General features: G+C 40.6%; 2 protein-coding genes across 3 annotated transcripts; one reads left to right on the top strand and one right to left on the bottom strand.

Moving 5' to 3' along the window:
* Nucleotides 1-519: 519 nt before the first annotated feature.
* dcst2 (DC-STAMP domain containing 2) lies at nt 520-6,546 on the bottom strand. The gene is made up of 15 exons (XM_077721127.1): nt 6,406-6,546; nt 5,659-5,924; nt 5,426-5,596; nt 5,259-5,360; nt 4,404-4,598; nt 4,218-4,283; nt 3,469-3,682; nt 3,238-3,395; nt 2,937-3,101; nt 2,111-2,278; nt 1,940-2,040; nt 1,086-1,207; nt 938-1,023; nt 781-874; nt 520-697 (listed from the first exon to the last, which is right to left on the bottom strand). Exons 1-15 carry the CDS (start codon nt 6,456-6,458, stop codon nt 562-564), a joined length of 2,097 nt encoding a protein of 698 aa, XP_077577253.1. The 5' UTR covers nt 6,459-6,546; the 3' UTR covers nt 520-561.
* Nucleotides 6,547-6,987: 441 nt separating this feature from the next.
* dcst1 (DC-STAMP domain containing 1) lies at nt 6,988-12,020 on the top strand. Of its 2 annotated transcripts, XM_077721368.1 has the most exons (14): nt 6,988-7,113; nt 7,744-7,872; nt 7,942-8,081; nt 8,158-8,299; nt 8,431-8,574; nt 9,048-9,169; nt 9,232-9,389; nt 9,468-9,567; nt 9,844-9,939; nt 10,492-10,618; nt 10,685-10,801; nt 10,862-11,004; nt 11,692-11,784; nt 11,868-12,020. In XM_077721368.1, the coding sequence occupies exons 1-14, from the start codon at nt 7,032-7,034 to the stop codon at nt 11,937-11,939; spliced, it is 1,665 nt and encodes a 554-aa protein (XP_077577494.1). In that variant the 5' UTR covers nt 6,988-7,031; the 3' UTR covers nt 11,940-12,020. The 2 variants fall into 2 exon arrangements, with proteins under 2 accessions (XP_077577494.1, XP_077577493.1); XM_077721367.1 differs by having other exon boundaries at nt 10,492-10,801.
* Nucleotides 12,021-13,376: the final 1,356 nt, after the last annotated feature.

Here is a 13,376-nt window from a genome sequence, read left to right as displayed (position 1 = left end):
GTGTGTATATGTGTGTATATGTGTGTGTATGTGTGTATATGTGTGTATATGTGTGTATGTGTGTACATGTGTATATGTGTGTACATGTGTATATGTGTGTATATGTGTGTGTATGTGTGTATATGTGTGTATATGTGTGTATACGTGTGTATGTGTGTATATGTGTTTATACGTGTGTATGTGTGTATGTGTGTATACGTGTGTAAGTGTGTGTATGTATGTGTGTGTATACGTGTGTATATGTGTGTATATGTGTGTATATGTGTGTATATGCGTGTGTATATGTGTGTTTATATGTTTGTGATGACAGCAAGATGGCAGCTTGTATTTTTTTTAATTTTTTGATCCTAGTGAAGGATTCTAAAAGTAATTAAAAGCAAATATATTACATATTTCCAATTTTTAAAAGTATTAAGTATTACATTCTAAAAATCACCATAACATGGCAGAGGATGCGACGACATCAAAATATTTCCGACTTCATTAACTTCGGCTCTAGGTTTACGTTTGAATATTTTTCTTACAATTTGCTGGAATGGTACACACCAGCAGGGGGCGATCTCAATTCTGACGGCCACTAAGAACAGAAGTGACGATGGAGAAGACACCCGGGTTGGACTCCCGCGGGGGCTCCGGCGACCTCCGACGAAACACGTTCAAGATGGAACCTAGGCCTCCTTCATCCTCACTAGAGTCGCTGACATCCACAAATAAACATACTGTATTTTTTTTCGCTCTTTTGGTCACTTTTTCTACCTTTTTACTATTTCTGCCACTTACATTTCTTCCTGGCCGTCCTTCTTGAAGGACGTGGGTCTCGCACAAACGTCACACTTCCTCCCGACACTTTTGAAACACGACCTACAAAAAACACCTCCACGCAAAAAACAGAAAACTAAAAACCCAGCAACATCACCCAACCCAGCCGCCATCTTACCTGGGCACCGCTGGACATCACAGACGAAGGCACCAAACCCCGCCCACTCGCCACAGGTCACGCAAACGTCTGTTCCCGCCGGTAGCCTGACGACAACACGACATTTGATTGACAGCTTGAGCTATGGCGGACATTTATTAGGATGTACCGGAGACAGCCGAAGAGCTTGGCTCTTTCTGGAGGTTGTTTCTTAGCCGTGGCGCTCAGCACGGCTCTTCCCGCCGCCCGCCGCTCGTCCAGGATGTGTTGGCGAAGGAAGTGGATACGCGCCTGGGGGGTGAAGAAAAACATGGCGTTAAACAGAGAAAAACATGGACGTTACGGTCAAAATCACCAAGAACCCCTTTCTTCATTCTTGAGTTATCTAAAAAAAATTGACCTATGTGACCTTTGACCTCATCCTCATGACCCCAAAATAAATATTTTGTTTCATATTGTTAGGTTCATTAATTAAATAAGTCTCTGTATTGGGTTTTAAATTATCGCAAAACTATTTTATAACCTTTGTGACCTTTGACCCCTGACCTCATGACCCCAAAATTAAATCACCACTTCCACTTCATATTATAAACATATGTTAAACATTTAATTAGTCTCTGTATTGATGTTGAAATTATCACCTAATTTTTTTTCTGAACTTTGTGACCTTTGACCTTTGACCTCATGACCCCAAAATTAAATCACATCTTCAATTTCATATTACAAACATATGCTTTAAGTTTGATAACACTCCATCAATTTGTTTTTGGGTTATTGCGAAATTCCTGATCTCATCAGTGACCTTTGACCTCATGAACCCAAAATTTACATCATCATAATTATTTACCCTTCATATCACAAAATATTATATTATATTATGATTCACTAATAATTTCTTTGTTCTTGAGTTACCAGACAATTCCGGGTCTGTCCTCTCTGACCTTTGACCTCATGACCCACAAATGGCATCCCATTTTCTATTGATATTCATAAATATTATTATATATATATGGTTTCTTTTACCTTCTCAGTTTCAGGGTAGAAATACGCACAGATGAGGCGACGCGATCGCAGCACCATCCCTCTCCCTAGCGCCACCATCAGCGTCAAGCCCAGCAGGAAGCCTGAAAGCGGAACATCTCGGGGGTCACTTGAGGGTCACTTGGGGGGTCATCACCCGCCCTTCCGTCCCACCTAAAGCAAAGTTAGTGGCGTCGTCGGGTTCGGACGGCGTGAAGAGACACTGCTTGCTGATGACCGTGACGTTTCCCGCTTGCAGGACGTTGAAGGACGCCGCCAGGTCGCGCATGATGTCGGCCAGGTAGCCCAAACCGCTCACCTGGACGGACACAGTTACGGGGGCTATGGGGGTCACATGATTGCCAGAATTTAATATTAAAAAGGATGACATTTAAGTGAATTAAAAGTGCTGCATATAGTTTTAGGGTTATGGTTTGGTTAAATGTGTTTTTGTGTCTGTTTTTCTTTATTGTTGACACTGAATTTAGTAGATGTTAGCTTGTTTGTAGTAGCATGGAATGTTAGCATGTAATAAAAGAGAATTATGAAGGTATTTTTGTGTTAAATGTGCTTTTGTGTCCATTTTTCTCTATTGTTTACATTCTTAATTTAGTATTTATTAGCTTGTATAAAGTAGCATGGAATGTTAGCATATTAATTACAAAGTTATAGTTATTTTAAATGTGCTTTTGTGTCTGTTCTTCTCTATTGTTTACACTTAATTTAGTAGCTGTTAGCTTGTTTACAGTAGCATGGAATGCTAGCATCTAATAAAAGAGAATTACAAAGGTATTGTTGTGTTAAATTTGCTTTTGTATCTGTTTTTCTCTATTGTTTACTCTCCTAATTTAGTAGCTGTTAGCTTGTTTGTAATAGCTTGGAATGTTAGCATCTTATCAAAGATGATTGGCAGGGGTATAGCTGTGTTAAATGCGTGCTTATTTGGAACTTTGTGTTAAATAAACTTGTCAGTCAAGTCAAATTGTCAAATTTTGCCCACCTCGGGCTGTGACGCCCCCCTGGACCAGGCGGTGGACCTGATCCAGAAGCCAGAAGACTAGGTAGTCTACGCAGATTAGAACCGCTGACATGGTTGCATGTCTAAGCACCCAAACCACGCCCATTAGGACCGCCCGACGTTCTCTATTTGTTGGCCGTAGAGCCACTGAAACAGTGAAAATACAGGAAGTGATTGGTAAAAAGTGGTAAACAGAACGTGAAAGACACAAAATGGCAGACAAGAAAGGTTGGTCAGAAAGTGGTAGCAATAAGATAGCATGACTCGGCTATCGTTGACTCACTTGGCTTAATGTAGAGGCGGGACTCCTTGCGTGTGATTGGCAGGACGGATTCCCCGCCCTCTGAAGTCACCTGACGTTCCACTTGTAAAAACTGCGCGCTGATGTAAACGTTGTCGAAATTCAAGCGTGTCAAGTATCTGCGCTGGTACATAAACGCCCTGAATTTACACATTAGCAACCGTTAGCGAGCGTTAGTGCTAAAAACAAAAGGATAGGGACGATGGCGGTCACCTGACAAGGGAGCAGCCGAGGACCAGGAGCCCCGCCCACACTAGCGGTCCTCTGAGCTCGTGGAAGATTTTGAAGTCTTTGGTTAGCCCCTCCAGGATGAGTTGGCCCGTTTCGTGAGGCGAGCGGCTAATGTTAGCTTCCGCCTCAAAGTTGGCTGATATCGACAGGTTGAACTCGAAGTGGCTTTTCATTTTCCGGAAAGCGGACACGGCGGCTAAAAAAAAAGTGGGATGGTCAAATTAGGGAATCGAACACGGGTGTCCAAACTCGTACACGGTCCAACGGCGGGCCCGAAAATGTTTGGTATTGGGTCAAATGTATTTTTTTTTATTTTTTAGGTTGCTTGATTATAATAAAAGTCATGATTTAAAAAATGTAATTAATTTAAAATAAATTAAACTAAAATAAGACATTTTTTCTTTTTTTTAAATTAGAAAATATTAGGAAATAAAAAGTGACTAGTGACAATTTTTGTAAAATTAAACATGTAAATAAAATAATCATTGGAAGCCATCTTTGTATTTTAACTAAATAGCAGCCATAAAAAATCAATAAAAAATGTAAATATACAAATATATTAAATATTAAAAGGATAATAATTCGAAAAATAATTACTGTCTTTTAAAAAAATTATAAAATCCTGAGAAGTGAACACAAACGGAAGATTAAAGGCCAAATATTTCCATAAACAACAAATTGCTAGCAAGACACTGGAATTTGGACCCAAAATGGCGGCTTGACAAACTTACGCTCAGCCAGATGCTCCTTTAGCTTAGCGGAAATGTACCCTGGGATAATGCAGAACAGCTTGGCAACTGAAAAACACCAAGCAACACATCTTTGACATGGGCGACCATTCAAGCGACCTATCCATAAGCCTGCCACCATAACAAATTTTAGGAAAAAACAAGAGTCCATTTTGAGGCGAGACGCACCATCAGCAATTTTGCAAAGCCCTTTGACCAGGCTGACGATCTCGCAGAGGATTTTGATTTCCCCCAGCTTTTCTTCGCAGTCGGCTTTGGCCCGATCAAAGACGTCGTAACACTTCCTGGCCGGGGCGCCCATTTTGTCGTTGCAGACGTTCCCGATGTTCTCCAGGAAGTGAAGGACGTTCCTCAGAGTGCGAGCTAACATGGTGGGAGGGGCGGTCATAGAGAAAAACATTAATACTATTTTTGTTCTCATAATACACTTGTTATCGGCCATTTATGGACCAAAACCACACAAAAATCACCATATACTCGCATATAAGTCGACAAACTACGGCCCGCGGGCCACATACGGCCCATTAGGCTTTTGAATGTAATTTTAATATTTCTTAATACATTCCTTTTGACTTGACTTTGTACTTTATACTACTTTTTACTTGAATGATGAGTATGTTAATACTTTTAAAACGTTTTTTCTGTTTATGTTTCGTATGTACTGTTAACGGATGCACTTTTTTATATGTATCATATTTTGTGCTGTCCACTCTTATTGTTTTCTCGGGTTTTACAGCCACACTATATTTATTTAAATGACATTTTATTATTTCTTAATACATTCCTTTTTACTTGACTTTGTACTTTATACTTTTTACTTTAATGATGAGTGATGAGTATGTTAATACATGAGTCCTCTTTTTCTGTTTATATTTCATATGTACTGTTAACGGATGCACTTTTTTATATGTATCCTATCTTGTCCTGACCCCGCCCATCTGTCACATTTCTAAAGTCAATGTGGCCCCCGGGCCCAAAAACTTTGCCAACCCATGGTATATATATATAGACCCGATTTCTCACCTACATGGCGGATGCCGTCGCTAATGGCGCCGAACAGCTTGTTGACTCTGTTGGCCACGGCAGCGGCGTTCCTGCCAATTTGTTTGATGTGATCCACAGCAGCTAAAAAAAACAAAAAGCCGCGCCTTATAATCCGCTAAACCACCCCACCAGAGGGCGTGTCTTACCCTGAAGGGGCGCGGCTGCGTTCTTTATCAGCTGCCGCGTTTGATTGGCCGCCAACTCAGCGCCGCACATCAGACTCGAAGCAGCACGCTCGGAATTCTCCAACGTGTTGGCCACTGGACCGGACATGAGGACGGACGTGCTCACCAACAACAGGAAGTTGCGGCCATTGGCTGCAGGTGCAAGTGGTCACGAATGGGCGGTGCCAGGTGGGTGGCTAGGTCATGTGACTTACATGAACACAGCGAGGGTAACATGATCATGACGGCGGCACGCACACCGATGGACGTCCCCATACCGAAGGCCGCCAGAGTAGCCACGGCTAGCGTGCTGTACACGCAAGTCCACAGTGGCGCCCCCTTGAGGACGAGCAGCATAACGCCGTAGGTTGCTGCTAATGCGAGGCCGGCGAGGAAGGCTAGCAGGTTCCGTAACGCCGCGCAAATGTCGATTCGTAACTTTCTGCGAAGACGGATGTCCAACGACCAGGAAGAGCGCGACCTTGGGTGAAAATAAATAGAAAATAATTTAAAACAAAACCTTGATATAAGAGTTTTCTTCATTCCATTGCAGGCTCATAACTAAACAAAATCAAATTGGAGGATTGAATGGAATTGTTTTTATATTTATAAACAATAAATGTAATATTCCAAATTGAGTGACAGAAAGTTTAAAATTAAAAAATGTGAATATTTTTTTTGGTTTAATTAATTATTATTATTATTTTATTTTATTTTATTATTATTATTTGCCAATTTCGTCACACGCAGCGTCAATAATGATGACAAAGCCTATGTATTATTTTTTAATTCAAATTAATATACTTGATTTTTTTGATAAATTTGAACATTTAGTGTACAATAAAATTAGCTAAAATGTTTTATTCTTTAACTAGGAGACTTAAACAGACATTTTAAATCCACAAAAACTTAAAATTAATTGTCAGATGAAATAATAAAAATGAAAATATTAAATTTTCGACCTTCGCCGCCGCCACGTTGACCACTGACTTCCTATCGACGACTGACCAGCCATTTTTAAAATTATTATTATTATTTATTTATTTTTGCATACAGTCACGATTTTTTGCAGCAAACAACAAATTACACGTCACTTTGATCACCTTAGGCGCTCACGTATGACGTCATAGCGTCACACAGTGCTTTGATTCTTTCAAATCTCTCCCAAATCGACCAAAACTCTGCATGATGGTCGCAAATATCCATAATAATCATCATGACTCGTGACGAACAACCTCGCAGCAGTGAGTTTTTTCAAAAGTTTTAACATTGTCTTATTCCTTAACACCCTCTGGTGGCGTAAATCTGTCTTGCAGCATTGGAGCAATTGATTAAACGCTGCCTCCCACGCGTTTGCCAGCAGTTCCTCCTCAGCCAATCAGATGAAGTGAGGTTAGCCTACGTCATCATCAGGGGCCTCTTTGGAGCACTGAGTGGCTCGGGTAAGAAAAGTTCAGTAACGTGTTGAAAACTGTCGTAACTCACTGGCTGCCACTGACGGAGATGGACGTCCGCTCTATTTTACATTATTTTTGTACAAATAAATTGGACGTCCATCTCCGTCAGTGTTACTGAAATGTAATCATCCATGTCAGTAATGTTCCTGGCCATCGCACCGGGCCTGCCGCTGAACTACGACCTCAAGGTGATGACAGGAAGCATTTTAACAGGTAAGAAAATGGGCGTTTTGATTATTCATGTTTATAATACAATGTAAACATTTTTTTAAAACTTTTTTTTATCAATAGCACCATTCATATTTCCAAACACCAATCTTTAGGAGCACAATTTTGTTAAACAATTGCCCATTTTTTAATGTTCTTATTATTATGTATTAGTATTTATTATTGTTTATCTATTTTACTAAGGGTTAGTGTCTTTACTATTGTTTATTTATTATTGGGTTAGGGTGTGTTTAAATACAAAATGGTTAGCATTAGGGTCTTTACTATTGTTTATTTATTATTGTTTAATATTTTTACTATTGTTTAATTATTGCTTAATATTATTTACTATTGTTTACTATTATTTATTATTTACTATTATACTTACTATTATTTATTATTATTTACTATTACTGTTGTTTATTAATATTTACTATGCATTATGGTGGATTATTATTTATTATTTTTAATGTTTTTATGATGTATAATTATTATCATCATAATGCTTTTTCTTATTATTATAATTATCTTTTTTTTTTTTTTTTACAAAAACATTTTTTGGGTAGTTTTGTTTTTTTGCAAGCATGATTTTGATCCCATAGACACCCACCTGTCTCTTGTTGTGGGCGTGTCCAGGCCTATGTCTTTTAGGCGGGGCCTCATCATCGACCTTCCGCTGCGCCATCCTGTTGATGTTTCCCAGCATGCTCGGCTCCCGCGGACGCGCCTTCCTGCTGCTGCTCGTCCTGTCGGCCCTCTACTCGGGTATGAATAGGAATACTCACTTACTTTGAATATGGCAGATTATTAACCCTAACCTTGTTTGATTGACAGGTCCGGTGTCCAACATTCAGCGCAACGTTGAGTCGGCGGCGGCGTCTCTTTCTTGCAATTTGGACCTTCAAGTCAAAAACGCCAAATTGCTGTGGAAGGACGCCGTGGAACCCTTTCGGAAAGTGGCGGAGGGAGTCGTCGTAAGTTTGGGTTTTAGGCTTTTTGTGTTTTTGGTCCCAAATAGTAGCTCATAACTGCCATTCTCTCGGAGTCCAGGAGGGGGAGACACAGTTCAAATCGGACGCCGGCAACAACGACCGCGTTTTCGACGGCATCCGTAAAGAAGTGTTCTCCGAGGACGGAAACGGGAGCAGTACGCAGGAACGTTTTACTTTGAAAACCCTGAGTCGCTGCGAAGGTGAGGCTTCCTGGGGTGGTCAAACTGTGGCATGAGGGCCCATATTTGGTCCGTCGTAGCATTTTGCGCGGCCCAAAACCACGTTTATTGTGCTTTTGCGCTGAAATTTTTTTTTGTTGTGTTTTTGGCAGATTTGGTGAACCAAGGCATCCAATCGTGTCGCGATTGGTTCGCCGACAAGTACAACGAGTGTCTGAATCAGATCAAAGTGCCGTACATCATGCACGCACTTTGCTTTCCCATGAAGTTCAATTTCCTCTGCGACATTGTTCGAGGTGAAATTAAAATCAAGAGTATAGCTCAGACATGGGGCAAACTACGGCCTGCGGGCCACATGCGGCCCGCTAGGCTTTTTATTCCGGCCCGCCGACAATGTCCAAATGTTTTTTTTTCTCCCCAAGATGGCGCCGTCACGCAGAAGCCAGTGGCAGTAGCTCTGTCCACTCTTATTTGTTTTTTTGTGTTTTTCAGCCCATCTATCTTTTTTTTAAATGACATTTTAATATTTCTTAATACATTCCTTTTGACTTAATTTTGTACTTTAGACTTTTGACTTTAATGATGAGTGATGAGTATGTTAATACTTTAGTCCTTTTTTCCTGTTTATGTTTCATATGTACTGTTAACGGATGCACTTTTTTATATGTATCGTAACTTGTGCTGACCCCGCCCATTATGTCATATTTTTAAAGTCAATGTGGCCCACCGGGCACTCAATGAGTTAACAATGTTTTTTTTTTGTTACTAGTGATGACCGGCTGGTGCGAGGAAAACATTCCCGTGGAGAAAAACTTTGGTCAACTCTACGATAAACTCAACAATTCGGTAGATCTTCTCCGGACGCAATTCACCAGCAAGCTGGTTGTCAAGGTCAGTCTGGCAATCCTACTTCTTCTTCTTCTTCTTTCCTGACGCCATTGTGTGTCCAACAGGAGAAAAAGACACAGTTGCCGTTGGACGGCCAAATCCTGGACGGCGACTTTGAGCGTGAGATCCAAGCTTCCATCCAAAAACTGGAGGCTCGTACGAGTCAAGTCGTCGGCATTCTTCGCCTCATTATGTCTTTCACTTTCATTTCTGTCTTCACTCAGTAAGCATATTTCATTCTTTTCTTCACCCAATTTATCATTTTTATTATTATTGTTATATATATATATATTTTTTTTAGGTCGCTGGGGTATGTACGAAAATTTCGAGGCGACCTGTATTTCGACAACATGTACATCACAAAGTACTTTGGCATCGTCGACCAACGCAGGATGTCAGGGGTAACGTTTTGGACGAGGCTAAATTGAAATGGGTTTGTCATGGTGGACGTGGGGTGCTGGAGCCGATCCCATCCTGAATTGGTGGCCAGCCAATCGCAGGGATGCAGTTTTCATTAATTAGCATTTTTCCAAAAATTCATTCAATGCCACCCTCCCACTTCTAACAAATCGGACATCTACTTGTGACAAACCCATTTCAATTCGCACATAATAATGTCTGTATAATTGGGCATCTATTGTCGTCAATGGCAACCGTGCCTCTTCTTCAATTTTCAGGGGAAGCGTTTTTTGTTGCCCCTAAACCGGCCTGAAAGGCGAACATTTGTGGACCCCTGGAGTCCTAAAATCCACCCCGAAGAACTCAAACAAGTGGTAGGCTAATCTGCTAACTTGCTAATATGCTAATATGCTAATATGCTAACATGCTAACATGCTAATATGCTAATATGCTAACATGCGAACATGCTAACATGCGAACATGCTAACATGCAAAATGCTAATATGCTAATATGCTAACATGCTAATATGCTAACATGCTAATATGCTAATATGCTAACATGCTAACATGCTAATATGCTAATATGCTAATATGCTAATATGCTAACATGCGAACATGCGAACATGCGAACATGCTAACATGCAAAATGCTAATATGCTAATATGCTAATATGCTAACATGATAATATGCTAACATGCTAATATGCTAACATGCTAACATGCTAACATGCTAACATGCTAACATGCTAACATGCTAAGTTGCTAACATGCTAACATGCTAACATGCTAACATGCTAATATGCTAACATGCTAACATGCTAACATGCTAACATACTAACATACTAACATACTAAAATGCTCACATGGTAACATACTAATCCCAATGATATTGCTAATTAGCCGTTAACACTAATATTTTGTGTGTAGTTGTCGAGCGTCTTTCAGGTGTTGTCCGCCGTCCTTCTGGCTGTTGTCCTTTTCACGGTGGACATTTCTGTCTTTCGGGTTTTGGACGTGGTTAGCAAACACACCCACACCACCTTTAACTTTACCAGTAAGACACGCCCACCACATTTCAATGCAAAATCGGACGAGTCGTTTTACATTTTTGTATTTCCAGGCAGCCAGGATGTAGACATCAAAGTAGGCGGGGACTCCATGATGGCCCGCCTCCTCAGGAAGTCCTTTTCCGCCTTCAACGTCTCTTCCAAGGTTCACATCTTCTCCGACAACAAAGGTAAGTCATTCGGAGGCGGTCCGATGGGTCGCCACGGTAAAGCTTGCTCCTCTTTGGCAGAGTGCGTGACTCCGCCCACATACTCGGGCGTGTCCGCGTACGGCTGGGTGGGCTGGTGCCTCCTGCTGGCGGCACTCTTTAGCTGTCTTCAGATTTACGCTAATCGCCTGCGGAGAGTCATCGCTGCCTTCTTCTACCCACGGGTAAATGCCCATTTTTTTGTGTTAGCATGCTAATGCTAATCATGAAATTTGGTTATAAAGTGTCAATTACTTTTGTGTTGAATTGTTGAAACGTACAGTTAACCCTTCTCACGGGTAACACAATTTTTTCCAAATGTGTTAGCATGCTAATGCTAATCATGAAATTACGTCATTATGTGTCAGCTACTTTTGTGTTGAATTGTTGAAACGTGTACAGTTAGCCCTTCTTCTACCCACAGGTAACACCCGTTTTTTTCAAACATGTTAACATGCTAATGCTAATCATGAAATTTGGTTGTTATATGTCAGTTTTGTGTTGAATTGCGGAAAACGTAAACATTTAACCCTTCTACCACAGGTAAAGCCAGTTTTTCAAATGTTTTAGCATGCTAATGCTAATCATGAAATTCCAATGGAGTAAACCTCTTATTATATTCATGTTCCTGGAGCTCAACTGATACTTATACTATTCAAATAATCCGCTTATTTGCCAAACGCGTGCCGCGGTCTTTACACTTTGCTAACTCATCGTTGGGCGGCAGGAAGTGACATCACCAACTATTTCCAAAGACTGTTTGTTATGGTAAAAGAACACATGGCAGGTGCTGGTCGACAAAATAAAACATTTAAACCTTTTTTTTAAAGAAAGTGCCTAGTATTTTAGGTTTATTTTTTTTTGTCTTTCAGAGGGAAAAAACAAGAATCCTGTTTTTGTACAATCTCTCCTTGTACAGAAGAATGCTCCACAAACCCACAAAAACGGAACACGCCCACACAAATGTAATCAAACTGCCGTTGAATTCCGCGTAATATCTTTAAGAAGTGGACGTTGTGTACTCAAGAAAAAATGTGCTTATCCGCAGGCCCCGGAGTGGTTTTCCCGACTGTGGCGGCGACGGGGAAGGTCAGCGTCTAACCCGCAAAATCCAGTCTGAAATGCTGAATAAGAACAGTACATAAGCAAAAATATTGATTCTTTTTAGGCTTTTTTGAAAAATCCTTATTTTATAATAAAGTGCCAATAATATGCAAAAAAAATGCATGTTTTATGTGGGTTTTCTTTGGGTTGGACCATTTTAGATATAATATTTAGATTTGTTTGTATAAATAGATTAAAAGAATTGGGTTAAAAGCGCTGAATATTCAGTTTTTTATAGATCTTAAACAATGTTTATTTTAGCTTTTTTTAAATATATTTTTAGATTTTACAAAATTATTTTTGAACTAAAAACACAGAAAATATGGATTAAAAAATCACAATTATTGATTTAAAAAGGGATAAATCAGGAAATTTAATATACATCCTAAAACAGAAAGTCGCCACTCATGATTGACTTTCCTGGGCCACAAAAATGATGCGGAGGGCCAGATTTGGCCCGCGGGCCGCCACTTTGACACACCTGCTCTGGTTAGGCTCCAGCACCCCCTAACCCCCTAAAATTGGGACAATGGAGTCATCGACTATCAAAACAGTATCGACAATTCTTTGTGAATGAACTTGGGTGTTTGACCCTTAAAACCAACGTGGGTGATGTCACAAAGGTCTTTTGTGGGCCCACGTGTGGGTGGTATTAAGGGTGTTGGGCCAACCCCAAGAAATTCCACTCGGGGCCTAAACACAAATCAGCTGAGTGCGGCACGTGCCTTGAGCTCTTGTCCTCACGTGAAGAAATTATACAACCTCAATCCATCCATTATTTCCCCACCATTGGGTTCGCGTTAGGCTAAATCGGGAGGGCGCCGGAGCATACCTCGCCCGAAAGGTCGCCCGCTAATATCGGGGTGCATTGGGACAAGGAGCGGACCGCAATGTCAGGGTGTGTTGTTTATCCCGGGTGTGAAACCGCTGTTACCGCATTATTTTCTGTTCCTCAGGTTTGCTGGGGTGCTGTAGCCGATCTTTGCCAAGTAAGGCGGGACCTGAAAATAGCATAAAATCAATTGAAAATGCCACAGAAATGTAGGAAGTGATCTGAAATGCCACAAAAGTAAAATAAGTGACGTGTTATTAACAGAAAATGGTCCAAAATAGCCCCCAAATCAAAATAAAGTGGCCTAGAATGATTAAATATACTTGTAAATCTCTCAAAATGAACAGGAAGTGAGCTAAGACGTAGATGGGACAAACCACTAGGTCTTTTGTTGTCTTAATTGGACGTCTATGGGGGTCAATGGCACTAAAACATGGTCAAATAGAATGGACGCATGTGCCTGTCAATGGCAGCCAATGAATGAAATTAAATGAAGCGAACACGTCAATGTGTTCTTATGAACTGGAATGAAAAAGCCAATTCCAAAAAAAAAACCACTAATCAACCTTTACTCTGAAGGCTTATTTCACGACTTCCGCCAAGTTGGAACGCCCGTATACA

The sequence above is a fragment of the Stigmatopora nigra genome, chromosome 7 (assembly GCF_051989575.1).
Source record: "Stigmatopora nigra isolate UIUO_SnigA chromosome 7, RoL_Snig_1.1, whole genome shotgun sequence".
Lineage (NCBI taxonomy): Eukaryota > Metazoa > Chordata > Actinopteri > Syngnathiformes > Syngnathidae > Stigmatopora > Stigmatopora nigra.
The sequence above is the reverse complement of the archived record's forward strand: the minus strand, read 5'-3'. Positions and strand labels throughout refer to the sequence as shown.